Source organism: Arachis ipaensis, chromosome B05 (genome assembly GCF_000816755.2).
Source record: "Arachis ipaensis cultivar K30076 chromosome B05, Araip1.1, whole genome shotgun sequence".
In the NCBI taxonomy this organism is placed as follows: Eukaryota; Viridiplantae; Streptophyta; class Magnoliopsida; order Fabales; family Fabaceae; genus Arachis; species Arachis ipaensis.
This window is the reverse complement of record NC_029789.2, coordinates 13491307-13512621: the sequence shown is the minus strand read 5'-3', so window position 1 is coordinate 13512621 and position 21315 is coordinate 13491307. Positions and strand designations below refer to the sequence as shown.

The following is a 21315-nucleotide window of genomic DNA, read 5'->3' as shown; positions in this document are numbered from 1 at the left end:
CTTGGCCTCGCTGTAAAGGACTACACCCATGATTGTAACGGCGAACCCCGTCATTCCCATTACCGTTACGGGGTTCCTGAATATCAAAACGGAGACCACAGCCGCCACTGCTGCTTTTGCATTTCCCAGAACTTGCAGGGTCAAGGCGCTGGTGTGCTTCGTGACCAAGAAATTCGTCAAGTTCACCAAATACGCCACCGTTGCGTTCCCAACAAGCAAGAACACGATGAACCTGTCCCCTCTCGCCTTCTCAAGCGTAACCGCCGCCACATTCCCTTCGATGTAGAGTGTAAATGGGAGCAGTATCAGCGCTGCCATTGGAGCCATGTAGAGAAGCAAGTTCATTGAGTTGAGCTTCTCCGATTCCGAACTCAACAGAATCCCCTGAACCACCGACTTCAATGCACGACCAGCAGTGGAACCAACGCAGACCAAGAACCCGAAGAGATGAAACAGAGGCTCACTGTTGCTTGCAACAACGATTCCGAAGACCACCGGCATGAGAGCCAAGTAAACCTCGCCGGATTCCTTCTTGCAAGTGATCAAGAAAGCGAAGATGGCGGTGAAGAAAGGCGTGGTGGCTCCAATGGCTTGGTTGAAGGAAACCGGTAGATACCTGAGGGAAGTGTTGCCGCAAACGACGGAGAAGCAGAAGATGACGCTGAGAGCGAAGATCTTAAGGAACTGCTTCTTGGAGTGGATGTGCTGCAATGGAACGAGCTCGAGGAAGTTGATGGCACCGTAGCTGTAGGCGGCGCAGGATAGCATGTGAAGCATTGTAAGGAAGATTGGGTAGCGGTAACCGTAGAAGCTGAGGAGGTACTTGTTGAGGAGGAGAACGCCGATGTTGGAGAAGTACCATGACGCGATTATGAGTGCTGTGAGGATGTTGGGGGAGATGGAGACGCTGTACTGTGATGAACCGAAGAAGAAGAAGTGGTGGGCGCCGTTGTTGCTGCGTTCATCTGCTGTTGGTGTGGTCGGAATATTCACGACAGAGTCGTTGGTTGTCGTGTCCAGCAACCTCGGATTGCTCATTCGACGGGTTGTCCATGTCTGTGCCTCCACCATCGCCAGGGCAAGGGCACGATGGGGATTTCAAAAGGGTAAAAGGGTTGTTGTGGTGTTCTGTTTTGTGCCCCTTCAGTCTCAGCTGCTGAGATCTGAAGATGGAGAAGAAAAGAGGGAAAGGGTTGTGGCTTATGAATGAGAGGGGATCTGATCCTACGGTCAGATTTCAGATTTGAGATGATGGAGGATTTCTGGCCGTTGGATTGGAGTGGGGCCCATGGAGGGAATAAAACATGAAGCTTTGGACAAATGGCTTTTGGAAAGTTGAGACTTGAGACAGCCACTGCCACCAATCCAGCTTCAGCTTAAGGTCTAGGCTGTCGGTGTGGCATCCCCTTCTAATTCAACTCATTCAAATTTAACAAACAAGGGTCGCCAATTAAATATCCAAGCATGATGCTAATGATGAAACCTTAATCTTTGTTAATGCACACTATTGTACAATTCTTAAGTAACAAATGAGAATAACAAGTATGGTTTGGTAGGACTAGAGTGACCACTCTGACTGTTGTTCCTCACATCAAATCTAAATCTAATGAAAGCGAGATAACATCTAATCGAGGTTTTAGGGATCTCCCTCTCACGTTCTCCTCACATGCTATGTGTTATTTGTGATTTTGTCCCAAATTTTCATGGCTAAACAAGGCATATTCTATTGTGCACCATGCGAAGATGTGAGGAACTAAAATCAATTTTAATGATTAAGTAATTTGGTTTTTTTTTTTGTGACTAAGTAATTTGGTTTAAATTAAAGAAAAAAATTAAAATTTTAGAAAAGAATTATTTTTGTCGTGATGAATGAAAAATCAATTTTAATTTGTCTATTAGTTGAAAATGATAATACAAATTGATAAACATAAATATTATTAAAAAATTATTAATTATAAAATTTGACTAATTCAAAGTTAAAAAATCAATTATTTGGTCAAAAATTTTAATTTAAAATTATTAATTTACAACTCAATATGCACATTGATAATATCACAAGTTATCATATTTGTAATATAATTTTATTATATACCAATTAGTATAAATAGGTGGCTTAGTTCGTTTAATTTGGTATGATAGAACATAGAAGTAACAATGTACTGAGTGAAAGAAAAAAATTATAAGATTTTTTTTTTGTGTGTTGTATTTTCATATTAGTTTTGGTACTAAGTTATTAGTCAATTTTTCGGTTATAGAAGATTGATTTTAGTACTTTGATATTTTTTTTTTATAAATTCTGTGGTGTTTTTATTGTTGTGTCTAAATTGTCTAAGATATATAATTTTAAAAGTAAAAAAAATAAAATATTTAAAATTTATTAAATATTATTTATTTATTTTTTAGTAAGTTAAGTACAATGTTAAAGACATCGTAGCATTCACCTTTTCTCTTTGTGTTTAGGTTGAATGTTTATACTATTTAGTTTAGTATTTCAAGTGTAATTAAGATTTCATTTTGGATGGAATATCACAAATTACTATTTTATATCAAGAATTTGATTTGAGTAGAATAGCTATCCGCATAAGATTTCTTTAGAAGGAATTTGATTAAAGGCACCACTTAAATAAAGATCTCAAAAATAACTTTATGGTAAAGATGCCTACGTGGCAAAATCTGAACCATACATTCTAAAGCCACACTTTTCACTTAAAATCATAACTTTTCACAAAGAAAAGCGTCACCTAATGGAAAAAAGTAAATTAGAAGATTTAAGAGAAGAAATAATTAAATTATCAAAATTAATAGATCAAAAATTAATGATTTTAACTAATATTAACTGTAATGACACCGAATTCTTAAAATCAATACAAAATAATTTTTCTCAAAATCTTTATTTTACTATAAGTTTTATTGAAGGACTTCAAAACCTGAAAAAACTTATTTTTCACACGGAATTTCTAAAAAATGTTACCATAGAAATGATTCCCCACATCTTTATCATACTTTTAACCCACAATTAAATTCTATAGTAGATATGCTTGAAGAAATATTAGTATCCATAAAATTTCAAAGAAATAAGGAAAAAGAAAATTCCAAAGAAGAAAATTTTCAAAATATAATCAACATAACAGATTTAAAAGTAAAATCACCGTTGAAATTATGAATATTGAAGAAAAATTAGAAGAAGTTACAATGCTTTTTAAACAATTAAAAATGGCTCAAGAAAATAATATTATGGAAGAGGGATTTCAAATAGAAGAAGAATTAGTAAATTCTGAAAATATAGAAAATGAAGAACACATCCTAGATTATTCAAGTGACGAAGAACCAGCAATTCCAATACAAGTAAAAAATGAAGTTGGAACATCTAAGGATAGTCAATCTCAATTTAAATGAGAAACAGGTTTTGATAATTATGCTTTTAAAAAAGGGTTTATAGATAAAGATTCAAAATATACAAAAATACCATCAAAATATGTTCCTAAAATTCAGAAAATGGAAGGAGAAAGAATGCTCGATTTAGACTGTAAAAAGAATGAAAAAAAATTTTCGAAAACTGGTTAAATTCCTTCTTATTAGAAGCCTTTACTAATCCAAAACTTAGTGAATTGTCTGGAAGAGATATTTGGAATTACATAGAGTTTCATACTAAAGGAACTATAAGAGATTATATGACATCAATAGAAAACCAAATAATAGAAGAATTAGCAACAAAAATAACAGCTTATGATAAGATATTATATATAATGATGATTCTATATAAAGAATTTTTTGGAAAAAATATTATAGATCATAGATAAGAAGTTTATAATAAAGAATATCAAGAAGCAAAAAACTATTTAGCTAACATTCACATATATGATCTATGTAATGTGGAGTCTTATATATGTGAATATAGAATACATTATTATAAATTAAAAGAAGAAGATAAAGACCATTATCTTAGTATGTATATAACAAAACTTCCATATCCTGCTAATGAATTTATAATGGGAAGATTTATAAGAGAAATAAATAGAGGGACAATTGAAAATAATTTTGGTGGAGCAACCTCTGCAATAAGAGAGGAAATAAAAGAACGTTGTATGCAAGAAGTGACTCAAAAAAGATTTGCAAATATAATTAGAATTTGCTGTCAGGATAATGAATAGATACCTCAAAAATATGGTCTTAATAAAATTTTTCAAAGAAAAAGAAAATATCAATTTAGAAAAAGAAAATACTATCCAAACTGGAGAAAAAAGAGGTATTTTAGAAAAAGAAATAACAATAAAAACAAAAGACAAAAAAATGACTATTGCCCAAATAAAAAAGAAAATTGTAAGTGTTGGTATTGATAAGAAGAAGGACACTATGCAAATGAATGTCCAAAAAAGAAGGATAAAAAGGATCTTACCAAACAAATAGAAATTGCTAAGTCTTGTTTCATGGAACCATTAGAAGAATCTGATGATAACTTAGACTATATTTTTGAATATGTCTCAGAAACAGACTCAGAGACTGAGTAATAATGCCACATTTATTACTATAAAAATAACAGAAAAGTTTATAAATGCTTTCATAGATACTGGAGCAACACAATACTTTGCTAATACAAATATAAATCTTGATTGAAAAAAATTAAAGAAACCATTAAGAGTTAGAACAGCTGACAAATCAATACATAAAATTGACCAAAAAATAGAGATGGCTGAAATTTTTATTCAAAATTATAGGTTCATTGTTCCATCTATATATATGTTAGATTCTGGTATGGATTTTATCATAGGAAATAACTTTTTAAAGCTATATCATCCATTCATTCAAGAATTAACATATATAGTTTTAAAAGCTCCACACGATTCTTCAATAAATCAAAAATCAAAACGTATAAAAATACCAACTACTATTATAGATAAGATCTTAAAATTTAAAATATTTTCTATATTAGAAACATGTTATTTAAATTTATACTTTCAGATAAATATTCCAAAAAATAATCTTGAAATAAAGATAGAAGAACTTTTAGATGAAATTTGTGCTAAAAATCCTTTAGATATTAAAAATACAAATAAAGAATTAGTAAGCATTAAATTAAAAGATCCTACAAAAGAGATAAATGTTCCGAATAAAATTCCTTATTCCGCAAGAGATAGAGAAGAGTTCTCATTAGAATGTAAATATCTTTTAGAAAAAGGAATTATAAGATTAAGTAAAAGTCCTCATGCGGCTCCAGCCTTTTATGTCGAAAATAATAATGAAATTAAAAGGGGAAAACGAAGAATGATAATTAATTATAAGAAAATGAATGAAGCAACTATTGGTGATGCTCATAAACTTTCAAGAAAAGATTCTATTTTAGAAAAAATCAAAGGAGCAACTTGGTTTTCATCTCTTGATGCAAAATCAGGATATTGGCAACTTCGTTTAGACAAAGAAACAAAGAAATTAACTGCTTTTACTTGCCCAACAAAAGAATCAACAAGTGTGTTGCTCTATGAATGGAATGTATTACCATTCGGATTAAAACAAGCCCCAGGTATTTATCAAAGATTTATGGAAGAAAATCTAAAAGAATTAAATGAATTTGTTTTAGTATACATTGATGATATACTAATTTTTACAAAACAGGATAAAAAAGATCATCTTAAAAAATTACTAATAGTTTTAGAAAGATGTAAAGAAAAAGGATTAGTTCTTAGCAAAAAGAAAGCAAGAATAGCAAAACAAGAAATAGAGTTTCTTGGATTAATTCTATCCACTCAAGGAAAGCTAAAACTTCAACCAAATCTATTCTATTATATAAAAATCGGATTTCTACATTTAATGATGGAGTTGATGTGGCATGCTTCTGAGAGTGTTTCCCGATTTATTTCTTTTAACTCATTAAATACAAGTTATTACGATAAACTAACTATATCAACTAATTGATTTGATTAGATATTTAAATATCATATAATTATTATAATTTATATCAATTTAATTTGGTAATATTTTTTAATTCATTTATTTTAATATTCTGTTTGTATTTTTTAATTTAATTCTTTTAATTTATTAAACCAAATTTATTGTGTGTGCTAATTGATTAATTTGATTAATTTATTAGTCATTAAATAATAAATTTATGAATAAAATAGCCAATTGAGATATTTTTTAACTAATAATTAAATCAAATCAAATCAAATAATATATATTAAGCTAAATTCAAATCATGTGAGCCAATGAGTATAGCTCAAATAGCATAGTCTCTCCATACTCAATTAAGAGATTGTGGGTTCGAGTCTCCTATCTTTGATAAAAAAAAAATTCAAATCATGTGAATTAAAGACTAAATTAAAATAAGATAATTTCTTACTTATTTAAGTTGAGTGCAATAAATACAAATTAATTTTGTTAGATAATCATAAGAATCATAACTTTTATTACTCTTGCTATTTCAACTCTTCTTTTCTTTTTTTTTTCTTTATGTATAATTTTTTTTAGAGGAATGCTAAGGGGCCAACAACTTTTGTGATTTGTAGCCATCAAATAGCCATCAATGATGGTTTTAATGGTGTGAGATTAGTGTGAGATTTCATCTAATGGCTCACTTTTCTTTGCTGGTTACATGCTGGTCAGAATTTAACAAAGTTGCTGGCCCCTAGACTTTTCCTTTTTTTTATATATAAATGTACCTAAAATGAGAAAGTACGGGTGAGTGTTTTATTGATTGTTTGTTTGATGAATATATCTCAATTTAGGCATTCTACTAATGTGGATGGAAGTTAACATGTAGCAATTCAAAGTGACTAATGTATTTTTTTTTATAGTATTAGATAGAAGAATATTTGTTAAAATGAATATACCCATTCTAATGAATTTTTTTTCAATTATTATATTTTTATGTTAGTCGTGTAAATTCTTTGAAGGTGTAAGATAATAAAATAGTTTGACTTTAATATTATTAGAAGCTAAATTTAATGGTTCAAATAAGCACCAGTAATTATATTAAAAAAGTAATTTTGTAATAATAATATGATTTACATATTAATTTTTTCGGGTAAATTCATTTCAAAATATAGAAATTAGACTCAATTACGCTAAAATTTTAAAGGTAATATAAAATTTGACAACAAAATTAACATTCATTAAGGAAATAAATTTATTTATGGCTATATTCTAATTATAAATAATAACAAGACTTATGAAAAAATATTAATGTCACTATTTTTATTAATTAAATAATAATATTAGGTAGTTGATAGTTTCATAGGCAGAAATTATTAAGTAATTACGTAAAAATAAGCAACAAACAAGCAATAAGAATTTAGAAAAAATATATTATATAATACCAATTTTATAATTAAAATATGTCTCATATCATATTCTCATATATTCTATTTATTATCTATTTTATTATATAAAAATCAGGTTTCTGCACTTAACGATGGAGTTGACGTAAGTACCCATCCCATGGAATAAAATTATTAATTTATCCTAATTTATATATACATAAATTCATTTCTTGAATTTAGTAATCCTAATTTATGCCTCCAATTCGAATTCTTTCTTTTTCTTTCAAACTCATTCTCAGCATCGATCCTCTCATTCTCTAACTCACTTTCTCTACCTCTCAAGTCCGTCACTACGCCGTTCAGTATCGTCCCAAAAAATTATGTTATGTTATTATATTGGAATATGTTTTTATGTTTTCTCCTTTTGAAATGTTATTTTTTATAACGAATATGTTATAAATTGTGTTGAATTATATTGAACTGATTATTTTATGATTATTATATTATGTCTTTTTGTGTTAATTTTTTTCAAAAGTTTACCGAGGAGATCTGCATTCCCTAAGGGGTAATTAAACAAGAACTTGCAATGACGGAGAAGGAATGGGGTATCTAATAACTAGCAACGAAGATCCAATCTGAGTTGATTTAAGAGGGGACGCGTGGACTTCATCTGCATTGGGCCTTTAAGGTAATGAACTTAAGTCGGATTTGGGACCCTAACAATGGATTTGAGTTGATCTTACTTGCACTGAGGTCTTACTAGGCCCAAATATATCTTGGATTAATATTTTGAGTCATTGTTATAACAAATACTATACTATTTAATATTATAACACTTAGTATATGTAAAAGTTGAATATATTTACAAGATATTTTTTTTATTGAAATTAAAAAAATGAGTCATTAATCAATTCTAAATTTAAATTTAAATTTGAGTAAAAAAATAAAAAATATTTTAAATTTTATCTCACTAACCAGAATTAATTTTAAGACAAGAAATTATTTTACACATCATATATATATATTGTGAGATAGTATAGTCATTTGCTATGTTTTAATGGTAAATATTTCCAAATAAAATGGTGTAAGAAATTAGAAGAAAATATTAATTTATTTTTCAATAGAATAAATTATATATTGAATAACAAAAGTTATTATTGGTTTCTCTGCACACTAGCTAATACTCAACGATGGTGTTTTGGTATACCATGTTATCAAGAAATATTAATCGATCTAATAACTTTTCTAATGACATAAGTATATGAATTTAAAAATTTAAAAATTATTTCATAAAATGTGTAGTTTTAACAAGTAACAATGTTGATCATATTGTTTTGACTTCAAGAATGAATACGATATCAACAAATAAAATTGTCCTAAGTAAATTTCAATAAAGACAAAAGTCCATAAGTATTGCTATTAATGAATATATTTAAAGATAAATATAAATTTTTTCTACGGATTTTCTAACTCGACAAGTCGAGGATTAATCCACCATATATTGATGCTCTATTTATTAAGGGTGAGATTCGAACTCCAAATACTTGTTTAAGTAGACAAATGAGATAACTGTTCAACCAATCTAAATTTATTAAAATAAATATTAATTATTTTTAATATTTTTAAATTATAAAATATTTATAATAATAATTACTATATATATTTTTCATTTAAATTTTAATAATTTTTTTTTATATAATTTTATGTATTATCCCGTGCAGGACACGGGAACATACACTAGTGTTTTAGAAAAGGTAAATTTATTTCCTAATAAAATAGAAGATAGAAAACAGTTACAAAGATTTTTAGGGTGTATAAATTATATTTCTGATCAAGAATTTTTAAAGAATATAACAGAATACACTAAAAGCTTATCTCCAAAAATAAGTACTAAAAAAGAATGGAAATGGGAAGAAAAAGATAGTATACAAATTCAAAAAGTTAAAGGTTTATGTGAAAAACTTCCAGAACTTTATATTCCAGAAGAAAACGACTACTTAATAGTGGAAACAGATGCTTCAGACATAACCTGGTCAGGATGTCTAAAAGCTAAGAAAGCTATAAAAAGTTTGGAACAAGAAAAAGAATCACTAGATTCTAAATATTCCCCAAAGGAATTACTTTGTAGGTATATTTCAGGGACTTTTACTCCAATAGAACAGAGATATACCACTCATGAAAAGGAAACTCTAGCAGCAATTAAATCTCTTAAGAAATGGAAAATTGATTTACTACCCAGAGAATTTACATTAAGAACAGATTCAAGTTACCTAACAGGTTTCATACGATATAATTTAAAAGTTGATTACAATCATAGACGATTGGTAAGATGGCAATTATTTTTGTTACAATATCCAATAAAAATTGAATATATTAAGGGCGACAAAATTGTTATTGCAGATACATTAACAAGAGAATGGAGTTCGTCTACAACGCATTAGATCAAGAAATTCAAAAATATGAGCAAGAACTCGAAAAATGCAAGCATTGTCAGCAAATAAAGACACAGATCCAATTCCTCAAGAAGGCCATTGAAGCAATGAAATCAACACAACAAGCAATGCAAACCCATCAGAGTTCAGCCAGCTAAGCATGGTGGACAAATCAGGTGAAGAAAAAATTTCAGAAAATAAAACAATTGCTGAAATTATTAAAAAATCCACCCAAGAAAAAAAATATTATGTAATTTATAACGGCCCCATGAAAGGAGTATATGATGCCTGGGAAAAAGCAGCACCATTCACACATCAATTTCATAAAGGAGGGTTTTTAACACTGGAAGAGGCAAAGGAATCCTTCAGGGAATATGAAGCTCTTCATCCAGAGCAAACCCTAAAAAGAGCAGATAAAGCTCCAATTCAAACCCAGAGAACAGGGATAATAAGAAACATTCCTACAAGGGCTGAAATCAAGAAAAAGAAAAGGGTCTGTAGATTAAATCTCAGAGAAACCCTTAATATAGTCCTGAATTGGACTGAAGAAAAAAGGGCAATTTTGGGATATTATCCTATTGCCAAAGAATAGCTAACAAAGCTGGTTATATTTCCAGATGCTTCCCCATCTGACACTTATCAGTTTTTCCAGTATGGATTAATTGATACAATTTTAATTTTTAATGATCTAAAAATTATTAGTGAGTTTCCTGCAGGATTCGTTGATGCAGTAAAGAGATTTAAAAATATGATTGACAATGTAAATCCAAGGGATATATCCCTAAAAATTTACAAACAGTCAACCTATTTTTAATGAAGAAGAAGAATGATTGGTTCCAGCACACCAAGTAATATTCATGTCCGTCTTCCCAGGAAATTTTCAACCAATTGATCAGATTCAAGATTTAACAATTTACAGTCATGAAGGAAGGCTAGCCAGCACATTAGCAAGGGTCTTTGAAAGAACTCAAAAAATAACGAAGGAATCTCACACAAGGATTAATTATAAAAGTAGAAATACTCTGCTTGTATCCAGTAAGAAAAATGAAATTGAAGAAAGGGAGATGAGACTCTTGGTGGAATTTGAATCAACATTCTACAACTTATCTGGACTTTTAGAAAAACTCCCTGAAGGGATAAAGAGGAATCTCTGCTATTTGATAAAAGACAGAGAAGACCACAAATGCCAGCTATGTGCCTCAGAAATATCTGAAAAAAGCAATAATAAAATAGAATCAACCCACATGATAAAAGAAGAGGACAATGCATCTGAAGCCCACATGATAAAAGAAGAGGACAGTGCATCCGAAGCATCCCTCAATATTATTGTATAATGACGTAAACGCTTAGGTCATAAGGCACCAACAATGTAGCTGGTGCAAGATAATAAACAATGACGTAAGCAATGACGTCATAAGAAGGGTAAGGATGAGAATTGTCCATCAGACCCAACCATTATAAATAGATTGCTTAGGCAATTGTAAGATCATCAGAAAACAGAAAGCAGGAGGCTAAGAGTACTCATATGCTAGGAGAGTAAGGAGGAAGCTGCCGAGGCGATTTTGTAGTCTGACAAAGAATTCCCTTAGGAAAAAATAGTTCTAAACTCCCCTCTAGAGTTAGTATCTACAATCTCCTCTCTGGAGATAAAAACACCTTATGTAAAATATACTAAATAAAGGAAGTTTTTCTCCAGAAAGGTACATCTTCATCCTAGTCCTTTTGTTATGAATTATTTAGAAAGTTTAGAATTAACAGAAGAATCTAATTATTATAGATTAACTGCTTTATTAGATAATGAAAAACAGGTTGTTCTAAAAACAGAATTAAATCTCAAATCAAATGAAAATTTTAATAAACAAAATCTTTTAAAAGAAGTTTTTAATAGAAAAAATATAATATACTATGGAAAAATTCAACTTGAAGCCCCTATAAAGATAAAATCTGCCAATGGAGAACTTGAAATAGCTTTGATAAATGATGAAGAATTGAATAAACAGACTGAGAAAATTAAGAACCAACAAAAAAGATCTAAAATTGGATGGATTCATATTAGTACTATACAAGTCTTAATCAAATCTACATATATGAAAGGAATTAATTCACCAATAAGCTTAGCAATCTGTGACAAAAGAATTACTAATGACCCAATAGATCAAATAATTGGAATTGTTCATGGAAACTTGGCAAACGTAAATGTTAAATTCAATGCCCATCTTGGATACGCTATACCTTTATCAACTGAAAATCTTGAAAGATCTATAAGCTTAGCTTATAAATTTTACAGAAAAAATCTAATGGAACAAGATGATGAACCATTTTCAATTACATATGCAATAAATTATGCTTTAACAAATAGCCATCATAGTATAATATTTAAAAACAGAGAAAGAATTTATGTCGATGAATTATTTCAGAAAATTGTAAAAACAGAAATACCAAAATATAAAGCTATTGAAAACCCAGTTCTATTATTAAAAGAACTATCAGGAAAATTGGTTTCATCGAATTTTCAAATAAGAGAATCTAAAATTAATAGCCCTTTAAGTTTATCTAAGCTAAAGATTAAAGAAGAAAATTCTGAAATAAAAGAATTAACAAAAAAGGTTGAAAAATTAAATGAAACCCTAAATACTAAATTATGACAATAAATAAAGAAGAAATATACGTAACCTATCAAGACAAGAAACAAGAGCTCTTTGAAAGAGAAAATCGTTTAAATTATTTACAGTTTTCTAAAATAAATAATAAATAATGAAGCATAAAAAGATTGAATAACCAGAAAATAAAATAAAAAGGAAAAGGGCGAAAAAATTAAAAAGTAAAAAAAAGGAGTATAAAAGGGAATTAAATAATCTTCAGATCGAAATTGATGATCTTATAATAAAAAGGATAGAAATAAGAATAAATATAAACAAGTTGGAATTAAACTTAAAAAATTTATAAATGCCTGGAAAACCATATTATGACTTAAAAGAATTAAAGCTGTTAAAAGAAAAAATGGAGAATGAAGTTGAAAAATTAGAAAGATATTTAGAAACAAGAGAAAGTGTAGAAATAAAAGAAGTTTTTGAGGTTTTGAGAAATTATAAAAGATTTTATATACAATAATCCATGTAAAAAAGAATATTATAATTATGATAGAAATTAAAACAGAATTGAAAAACTATAAATATGAAATCAGAATTATAAATATACATCAAGGAGTAATAAATGATCATATAACAAATACAAGAGAAATAGTAGAAATGGTCAATACTTTAGATTATGAATTTACAAATTATTTTTATCAAAATCCTTTAAATAAAGCACCACCAATTGAATCTATACAAATTATAAACTTATTCGAAACAAAATATGAAGAGTTAATAGAAATTTCGAAAAAGAAATTAAAAGAAAAGTCGAAATTGAAAAAATTGGTATCAGAGCCAAGTTAACGATTAAAGGTAACACTTTCTCTTTAAACAACACTTTTAGTGATACGCTTTTAAATCAATAACAACCACAAAATGAAAAACGTCTTTACGAAAAGATGAAAATAGCATCTTTACCGTAGCATCCCCTTTGATTAAAGTGGAGTAGCATCAGCAATCACCACTTTGTATTATAACTCTTTTAAGGTAGAGTGCCAACCGAAATTTGTAACTCTTTTATATTATATTTCTTTATAAAAAAAAATTGAGTAATGGACCAATTATTTAAAGATGTCATCCATAAAAATTGAGATTCAATAGTTCAATGGCCGCATAAATTTTAAAATGTGAAAAGTTTACATAATGGCAATGCTTGCATAACAAGATGTTAGAGCAATACTTAATTACAAAGTAAAAAAAATATAATTCAAATGTTTTTGCAAATATTGTTAAAAATTTATGAAATACGGATATTTTATTAAGTTATCATATTTTTATTAGTATTTGTGCATCATAATTAAAAATGATAGAATTTTTAAAACAATCATCAAAAAATGACTTTGAGGTGGATATTGTAAGAAAATAAAATAAATTTTAATTATTAAACAACTTAATTTAAATTAGAAAAAANTCAATTTTGATTTATCTACTAATTAAACATGATTAATAATATTATATATATATTTTCTAGAAAGTTTATTAGTTACAAAATTTAACTAATTCAAAAGTCAAAAGTTAATTATTTGGTCAAAGATTTCAACTTAAAATTATCAACTTACAATTCATAAATATGTAAATTGGTAATATCACAAGCGGTCATATTTGTAATATAATTTTGCTATCCATAAAATAGTATAAATCACATAATTTAGTACGATCAAAGTAACAATGTAGTGTGTATTAGAAAGAAAATTGTAAGATATCTTTTTTTTATGTGCTATGTCTCCAATTTATTTTGTATACCAATTTATTAGTCACTTTTTTATATTAGAGAAGATTGGTTCTGTATTTTTAGTATCTTCTCTTTATATTTTGGTTTAGTGTATGCACCGTTTGATTTGGTATTTCGGATAAAATTAAAATTTGATTTTAAGTAGAGTATCACAAATTATTATTTTATCTTGAACTGGTGTGGCAGTGAAATAAAACTTGTAAATTCTTATCACTATCTATCACGAATAAGTCGTACTTCACCTCATCGCGAATAACAGAAATTGAAATTTTATAAAATAACTTGTCTGTCCGTTTCATTCTTTAGAGTTCTAACTTCTGTAGTATGGTATTCTGAAAATCAAAAAATCTCGTAAAAGGACTAATAAAGACACTCAATAGATCCTTATCAGTAAATTTTATTCTTATTGATTTAAGAAATTAACTAAATTAATTAGTGATGACAAATATTATTTTTGAGCAAAATAAATAATTAGTGTTGATTAATTATATTCACTTATTAACTAATTATTTATTGTTGCAGGCCATATGTTTATAGCCCAAATGGAATAAATGGAATAAAAAGCAATCAGCAAAGAGTATTGGGCTGAAAGCAAAATATAGAGTCCAAGCAAAAAGCAAAGAAAGAAACCAAAGAAATTAAATCGGGCCAAGCATACCAATACCCGATCCAAGCCCGATCTGATTTCAGAAATGCAAATCCCTCTCTTTTGCTTAACCAAAAGCAACGTTCCTCTCCTCTCCAATTAAGTCAAAACATGGCATCAGAAAAGTAAGAAAGAGAAAGAGAGAAAAAGCTTCTTCCCTAAGCTAGCAACCAAAGAAGCAAGAGAGAGAGAGTTGAAGCTTGAAGCACAGAAGCTAAAACAGAAAATCCAAACCAAATCAAGCTTAAGAAAGGTAATCCATCTCATCTTGCATGCAATCAGATCTTCATCCCTTCTTCCCAACTCTCTGCTACATCCGAAAATGGCATTCAAGGAAAAGTTGTTCTCTGCCTCATTCTACTTCATATCTACGGTCACAAGTGATACTTGGGGACCAAGTAGTTTTTCAATGGCTAAGATCAAGTTGACCATGAGAAGATTTCTATGTTTACTGCTTTGTGGTTTTCGGCCAAGTTGAAGGAGTCAGAAGCAAAGTTTCTACTCTGATGATTAAGGTGAAAAAGTGAATCTGTGGGTTGGTGAAGTTCAAGGCTCAAGGTGTTGACCTTGGAAGAAGAACCAAGCAACATGCAAGGAGATAAAAGAAGCTTGCTGCTCATTCAGAAAGCAAGAAGAGAAAACCAGTGAATAGAGGTTTTGTTCTGAGAGAGCTCTTTGAAGAAGTTCAACTAACTGGACAGTGTAACCTAATCAAAGGTGCATTCCGCCAGTATGAAGAACTGAATCAGAGGCTTGCTAATCTGGTTTTTCGCATAGCACAGAGGCTGTTGATGAAGTCAATCTCCTTCATGTTTTACTGATTGTAATGTATTTTCAATGTTTATCATTCTGTAATTTCTAGTGAGAAAAGGCATTGTGAGAAAACTCAAGTAAAAGCCATGAGTGAAAAAAGGCTGAGTGAAACACTTGAGAGAAAAGCCTAGAGTTATTTTCAGATTTCTTTAGGTGTGTTTATGTCTTGTATCTTGTACCTGTGAGGTAGCCCTTTCTTAGTTGGGTTAGCACTAAGAGGAATAGTTAGGTGTTAGCATAGCCAATGTCAAGTTAGGTTAGAACTTGAGTGTGAAAGGATTGGGTCAATCCTGTGAAATTGGTGTATGTAATACTGTTAACTATAGTGAAATTCTTCCATGGTTGTGGAGGAGACTGAATGTAGGTTGCATAGCACAAGGCAACCGAACCAGGATACTTGCTGGTGTTAGCTTTTCTCTTCTCTGCTGTGTTCTGTTTTCTGATTTTCATGAGACAAAAATAAATTGTCTCATAAATTTCCGCTGCTCAGTTCGAACAGAATCAGAATCTCAAAGTTGTTTAAAAAGGGTAATAACAGCAACTTAAAAGGAAGGCATAGATTCAACCCCCCTTCTCTAAGCCTACCACAACCTTCAATTGGTATCAGGAGCTAAGGTCTCAAGAATCAAGCTTAACCGCTTGGAGCAAAGATCCAATGGCGAACAATCTGGGCACAACCACAGTTGCCTACACCCTCACTGAAGGCCAGTCAAACAACCGGTCACCTTTCTTTAACAGAAAGAACTATTCCTACTGGAAAGAAAGGATAAGGATCTTCATCCAATCCATTGACTACAACTTATGGAAGATCGTTGTGAGTGGTCCCAAGATCCCAACAAAAACAAGTGCTGATGGAGTGGTGACTCCGAAAGAAGAAGCTGAATGGAATGAAAACGACAAGAAGAAGATAGAGCTGAACGCGAAAGCAATCAACCTTCTTCACTGTGCTATCAGCTTTGAAGAGTACCGGAAGGTGTCTAGATGCAAGACAGTCAAAGAAATCTGGGAACATAAGTCCCATAACCTATGATGAGCTGAGAGGAAAACTCCTTGCCTATGAAGCCACACACACAAACACAGACTCAAAGAAAAAGGGAATAGCCCTCAAGTCACAAATAGAACCGAAAGAGAGTGAGTCTAGTGATGATATTTTAGATGACGAGCTTTTGTTTTTTGCTAGGAGATTTAAAAGGATGATGAAGAACAAGGGCAAATACAAGGGTTCAAGTTCAAAGGAGCAAAAGATAGACTTGAGCAAGGTGACGTGTCATCATTGCAAGGAGGCTGGACACTTCAAGTCAAACTGTCCAAAGCTCAAAAAGGAGGACAAAGGCAAGAAGGAAAGGAAGAGAGTACTCATGGCAGCTTGGGAGGATCTTGAGAATGACTCAAATGAAGAAGAAGAATCTGAAGGAGATGCAAAGAATGTTTCATGGCTGGAAACAACAATCTTGATGAGGTAAATTATTATGATTTGACCATTGAGGACTTGCATGTTATTATTGATGATCTCACTTTAAACACATCAAAACTGCTTGATAAATACAATGAATGCAGATTTGAAAGAGATGTGTTAAGAGCTGAAAATGAATTTTTAAAAGAAAAAGTGAAGGAAACTGAATGTGCTTTGGACATCATTGAAGAAAACAGATTTCTAAAATCTGAACTTGAAAAATTAAAAGGAAAGCACATTGTGGATCCTTCACATGAGTTAATTGCTGAAAATAAAAGATTAAATGATATGATTAAAAGGCTGAATGGTGACTTAGCAAAATTTGCTCAAGGTTCTAGTAACTTGGACAAATTACTCGCAAGTCAAAGACCATTGTTTGAAAAATCTGGTTTAGGCTACATAGCAAAGGAAGATGTATTTTCTAATATTTCCTCTATAAAGTTTGTGGCTTCTTCATCAAATACCAAAACCATACCAAACAAATCTGGTATTGAAAATGCTTCAACAACTGAAGAAAAATTTGATGAAGTATACACAAGTGAAACTGGGCCTTCACCAAAAACTGAACCGAGTTCAAACCGGCCAGGTTTGGGTTATATTTCAAAAAATGAGGCTGCTTTCAAGAAACCCCTTTTTTACAACGAAACCTAATTTTCGAAAGGCAAAAACATTCAAAAAAATTCTGGTGAAAATGCTTTTGCAAAGAGGAATAACTTTATTAAAAATCAGTTTGTCAAAAGAAATACATCTCCTCCAAGAACCAGAAATTTTCAAAGCTTTAACCATTTCAAGCAATATAACTCACATCAGTTCAAGAAGAAGAATCTGAAGGAGATAACAAGGACTGTTTCATGGCTGGAAACAACAATCTTGATGAGATTTGCCTAGCATCCAAGAACAAAAAGGACTTGTGGTACATGGATAGTGGATGTTCAAGGTACATGACTGGAAGGTCAACTTACTTCATCAAACTAAATAAGTATGATGGAGGTTTTGTGACCTTTGGAGATGATGGTAAAGGTAAAATCATTGCTGTTGGAAAAGTAGGTAATGAGCAATCTACTTTCATTGATGATGTACTTTTGGTATGTGGTTTAAAGCACAATCTTTTGAGTATAAGTCAGCTGTGTGATTTAGGATATTTAGTTATTTTCAAAAGGCTTGAATGTTGTGTTGTTAATGAAAAGAAAAATGAAGTGATGTTTGTTGCCAAGCGTTTCAATAATATGTATGGACTTACTCTTGATGAACTAAAGGATCAAAATGTAGCTTGTCTTCACTCTAAAGAATCTGAAAAGTGGTTATGGCACAAGAGATTAGGCCATGCAAGCATGTTTCAAATAAACAAACTTGTAAAGAAAGAATTAGTGAGAGGTCTTCCTTTGATAAAGTTTGACAAAGACATCACTTGTGATGCTTGCCAAATGAGAAAACAAACAAAAAGTTCTTTTAAACCAAAGGAGGATATCTCTACTAAAAGACCACTTGAATTGCTACACATTGATTTATTTGGTCCAACAAGAACTCAAAGCCTAGGTGGTAAACATTATGGTTTAGTAATTGTGGATGACTACACTAGGTTTGGTTGGGTTTTATTTCTTGCACACAAAAATGAAGCCTTTTCGGCATTTGAACCTTTTTGCAAGAAAATTCAAAATGAAAAGGATTTGAAAATCTCTTCTATAAGAAGTGATCATGGAACTGAATTTGAAAATAATTTGTTTGAATCCTTTTGTGAGGAATTTGGAATATCTCACAACTTCTCTTGTCCAAGAACACCACAACAAAATGGTGTTGTGGAAAGAAGAAATAGAAGCATACAAGAGATGACAAGAACTATGCTTTGTGAGAGTAATGTTCCAAAATTCCTTTGGGTTGAAGCGGTTAACACAGCTTGCCACATTTTAAATAGAACAATCATAAGGAAATTTTTGAAGAAAACCCCTTATGAACTTTGGAAAGGCTACCCACCAAACTTAGATTACTTGCACATCTTTGGATGCAAATGTTTTGTTTTAAATAACAAAGAAAATTTGGGAAAATTTGATCCAAAGACTTATGAGTGTTTGTTTGTAGGATATTCCACAACTAGTAAAGCATATAGGGTTTATCATCAAGATGCTAGAATTATTGAAGAGTCCATACATGTTACATTTTGTGATACTAACTTGGTGCAAAGCATTTTGGAAGATGGAGATGCAGGAAATCAAGCTCAAAAGGAGAATGAAACTGCTCAAAATCATGGAGAAGAAAATTCTGGACAAGCTGAATCAGAAACAGCAAATGCTGAAAATTCAAGAGACAATTCCATTTTGTCTCATGAATCTGAAGGAAATTCTGCAGCCAGCAGCGCACAGAATCTCTTGGTGAATGAATCTGCCTCCAAGTCCACCAGACCTCATGAATGGAGATTCTTGAAGAATTATCCTGAGGAATTTGTCATTGGGGACGTCTCTCATGGAGTGCAAACAAGGTCTTCTACTAGAAAGGCAAATGAAGGTTCAAACATTGCCCTTCTTTCACAAATAGAGCCTCAAAACGTCAAGGAAGCACTTAGTGACCCCTCTTGGGTTAAAGCTATGGAAGATGAGCTTCTTGAGTTTGAAAAGAACCAAGTATGGACTTTGGTTCCAAGGCCAAGTGGAAAGAAAGTGACAGGCACCAAGTGGATATTTCGGAACAAGTTGGGAGAAGATGGTAGCATTGCAAGAAACAAGGCAAGGCTAGTGGCACAAGGATATGACCAAGAAGAAGGAATAGACTTTGATGAATCCTTTGCCCCTGTTGCCCGAATGGAAGCCATAAGACTTCTCTTAGCTTATGCTGCTTATTGTGGTTTTAAATTATACCAAATGGATGTGAAATGTGCATTTTTGAATGGTGTGATAGATAGAGAAGTATATGTGGAGCAGCCTCCTGGTTTTGAAAATAAAGAGCATTCTAATCATGTTTTTAAATTGTCTAAAGCTCTCTATGGTTTAAGACAAGCTCCTAGAGCTTGGTATGAGAGACTTAGCTCTTTTCTTTTGAAAAATGGTTTTCAAAGAGGCACCACCGATACAACTCTATTTATCAAGAATTCTAATGATTCTTTTATTTTAGTCCAAATATATGTTGATGACATTATTTTTGGATCAGCAAATGAATCCCTTTGTTCTGAATTTGGAAAACTCATGACAAGTGAATTTGACATGAGTATGATGGGTGAACTTAATTTTTTCCTTGGGCTGCAAATTAAACAAACTGAAAATGGTATTTTCATTCATCAAGAAAAGTATGCCAAGGAATTAGTTAAGAAATTTGGTCTTGAAAATGCCAAACCCATGGGAACTCCCATGCACCCTAACTCTAAATTAGATAAGGGAGAAAATGAGAAAGATGTTGATGAGACTAGGTATAGAGGAATGATTGGTTCTCTTATGTACTTAACTTCCTCTAGACCTGATATTGTGCAAAGTGTTGGATTGTGTTCTAGGTTCCAATCCAAACCAAAAGAGTCACATCTTTCGGCTGTCAAGAGAATCATTAGATACGTTCATGGCACATCCCATTTTGGTCTTTGGTATCCTAAGATTGATGATTTTTCTGCAGTTGGTTATTGCGATGCAGATTTTGCTGGTGCTTTTTGTCTCATAAACAGGTATGAGACAATTCTGGGCAGATGATGAATGATCCCTTCAAATCAGCGTGTTCTGGGCTTATTGCTAGTGATAAATCATTCTGGGCCAACCTCATCTCAGATCTGGGCTGTCATATGTGTTTTCTTAAAGTACAACCTTCCCTGGGCCCAAATGTGAATGTTACACTCTTATTTTTTGTGACTTGTGTGTTTAAGTTTTCTTTAAAAATTTTGTTTGTTTTGTGGCCCGAAAAGTTCTTTTTGCTAACTTAATTTTTGTCTTTCAAAATTTAAAATTAATTTCCTATTTTAATTTTAAAAAAAATCAAATAAAATCTTTCTTTTATGAGGTCATGTCTTGTCAAATCTTTTCAAATGGTGATGCAGTTGCATGGTTTTGAAAATTTTCTTTTAGGTACGGTTACCAACACTCCCTCTCTTCCCTCCATAACTCCTCCTCTATCCCTTCGGTTCTCGCCACTACCCATATCACTCTCTTTCTTCTTAAATCAAAACCACCAAATGAGGAAGAAAACCATTGCTCACAAACCTCCTCGTGAAAAGCTGTATAAACTTCCATCCAAACCTTCCACTCGCTCACAAGACAAAACCTTCACCCCATCTCCTTCTCTTCCTACCTTGCCTCCTCGCTGTAATCCCATGGCTCGGACAAAGAACACTCCACGGTTTCCTGCCTCTGCCAAGCCAACGCCACCGCCGAAAGTCACACCTTC

The 21315-nt window shown here is 31.3% G+C and overlaps 1 protein-coding gene across 1 annotated transcript; it reads right to left on the bottom strand.

Moving 5' to 3' along the window:
* On the bottom strand, positions 1-1438 carry LOC107642993 (probable sugar phosphate/phosphate translocator At1g12500; the record flags this gene model as incomplete). The annotated part of the gene is given in 1 exon segment (XM_016346519.2): positions 1-1438. A coding segment is annotated over 1 exon segment (1071 nt), but the record flags the coding sequence as incomplete, so codon positions are not given.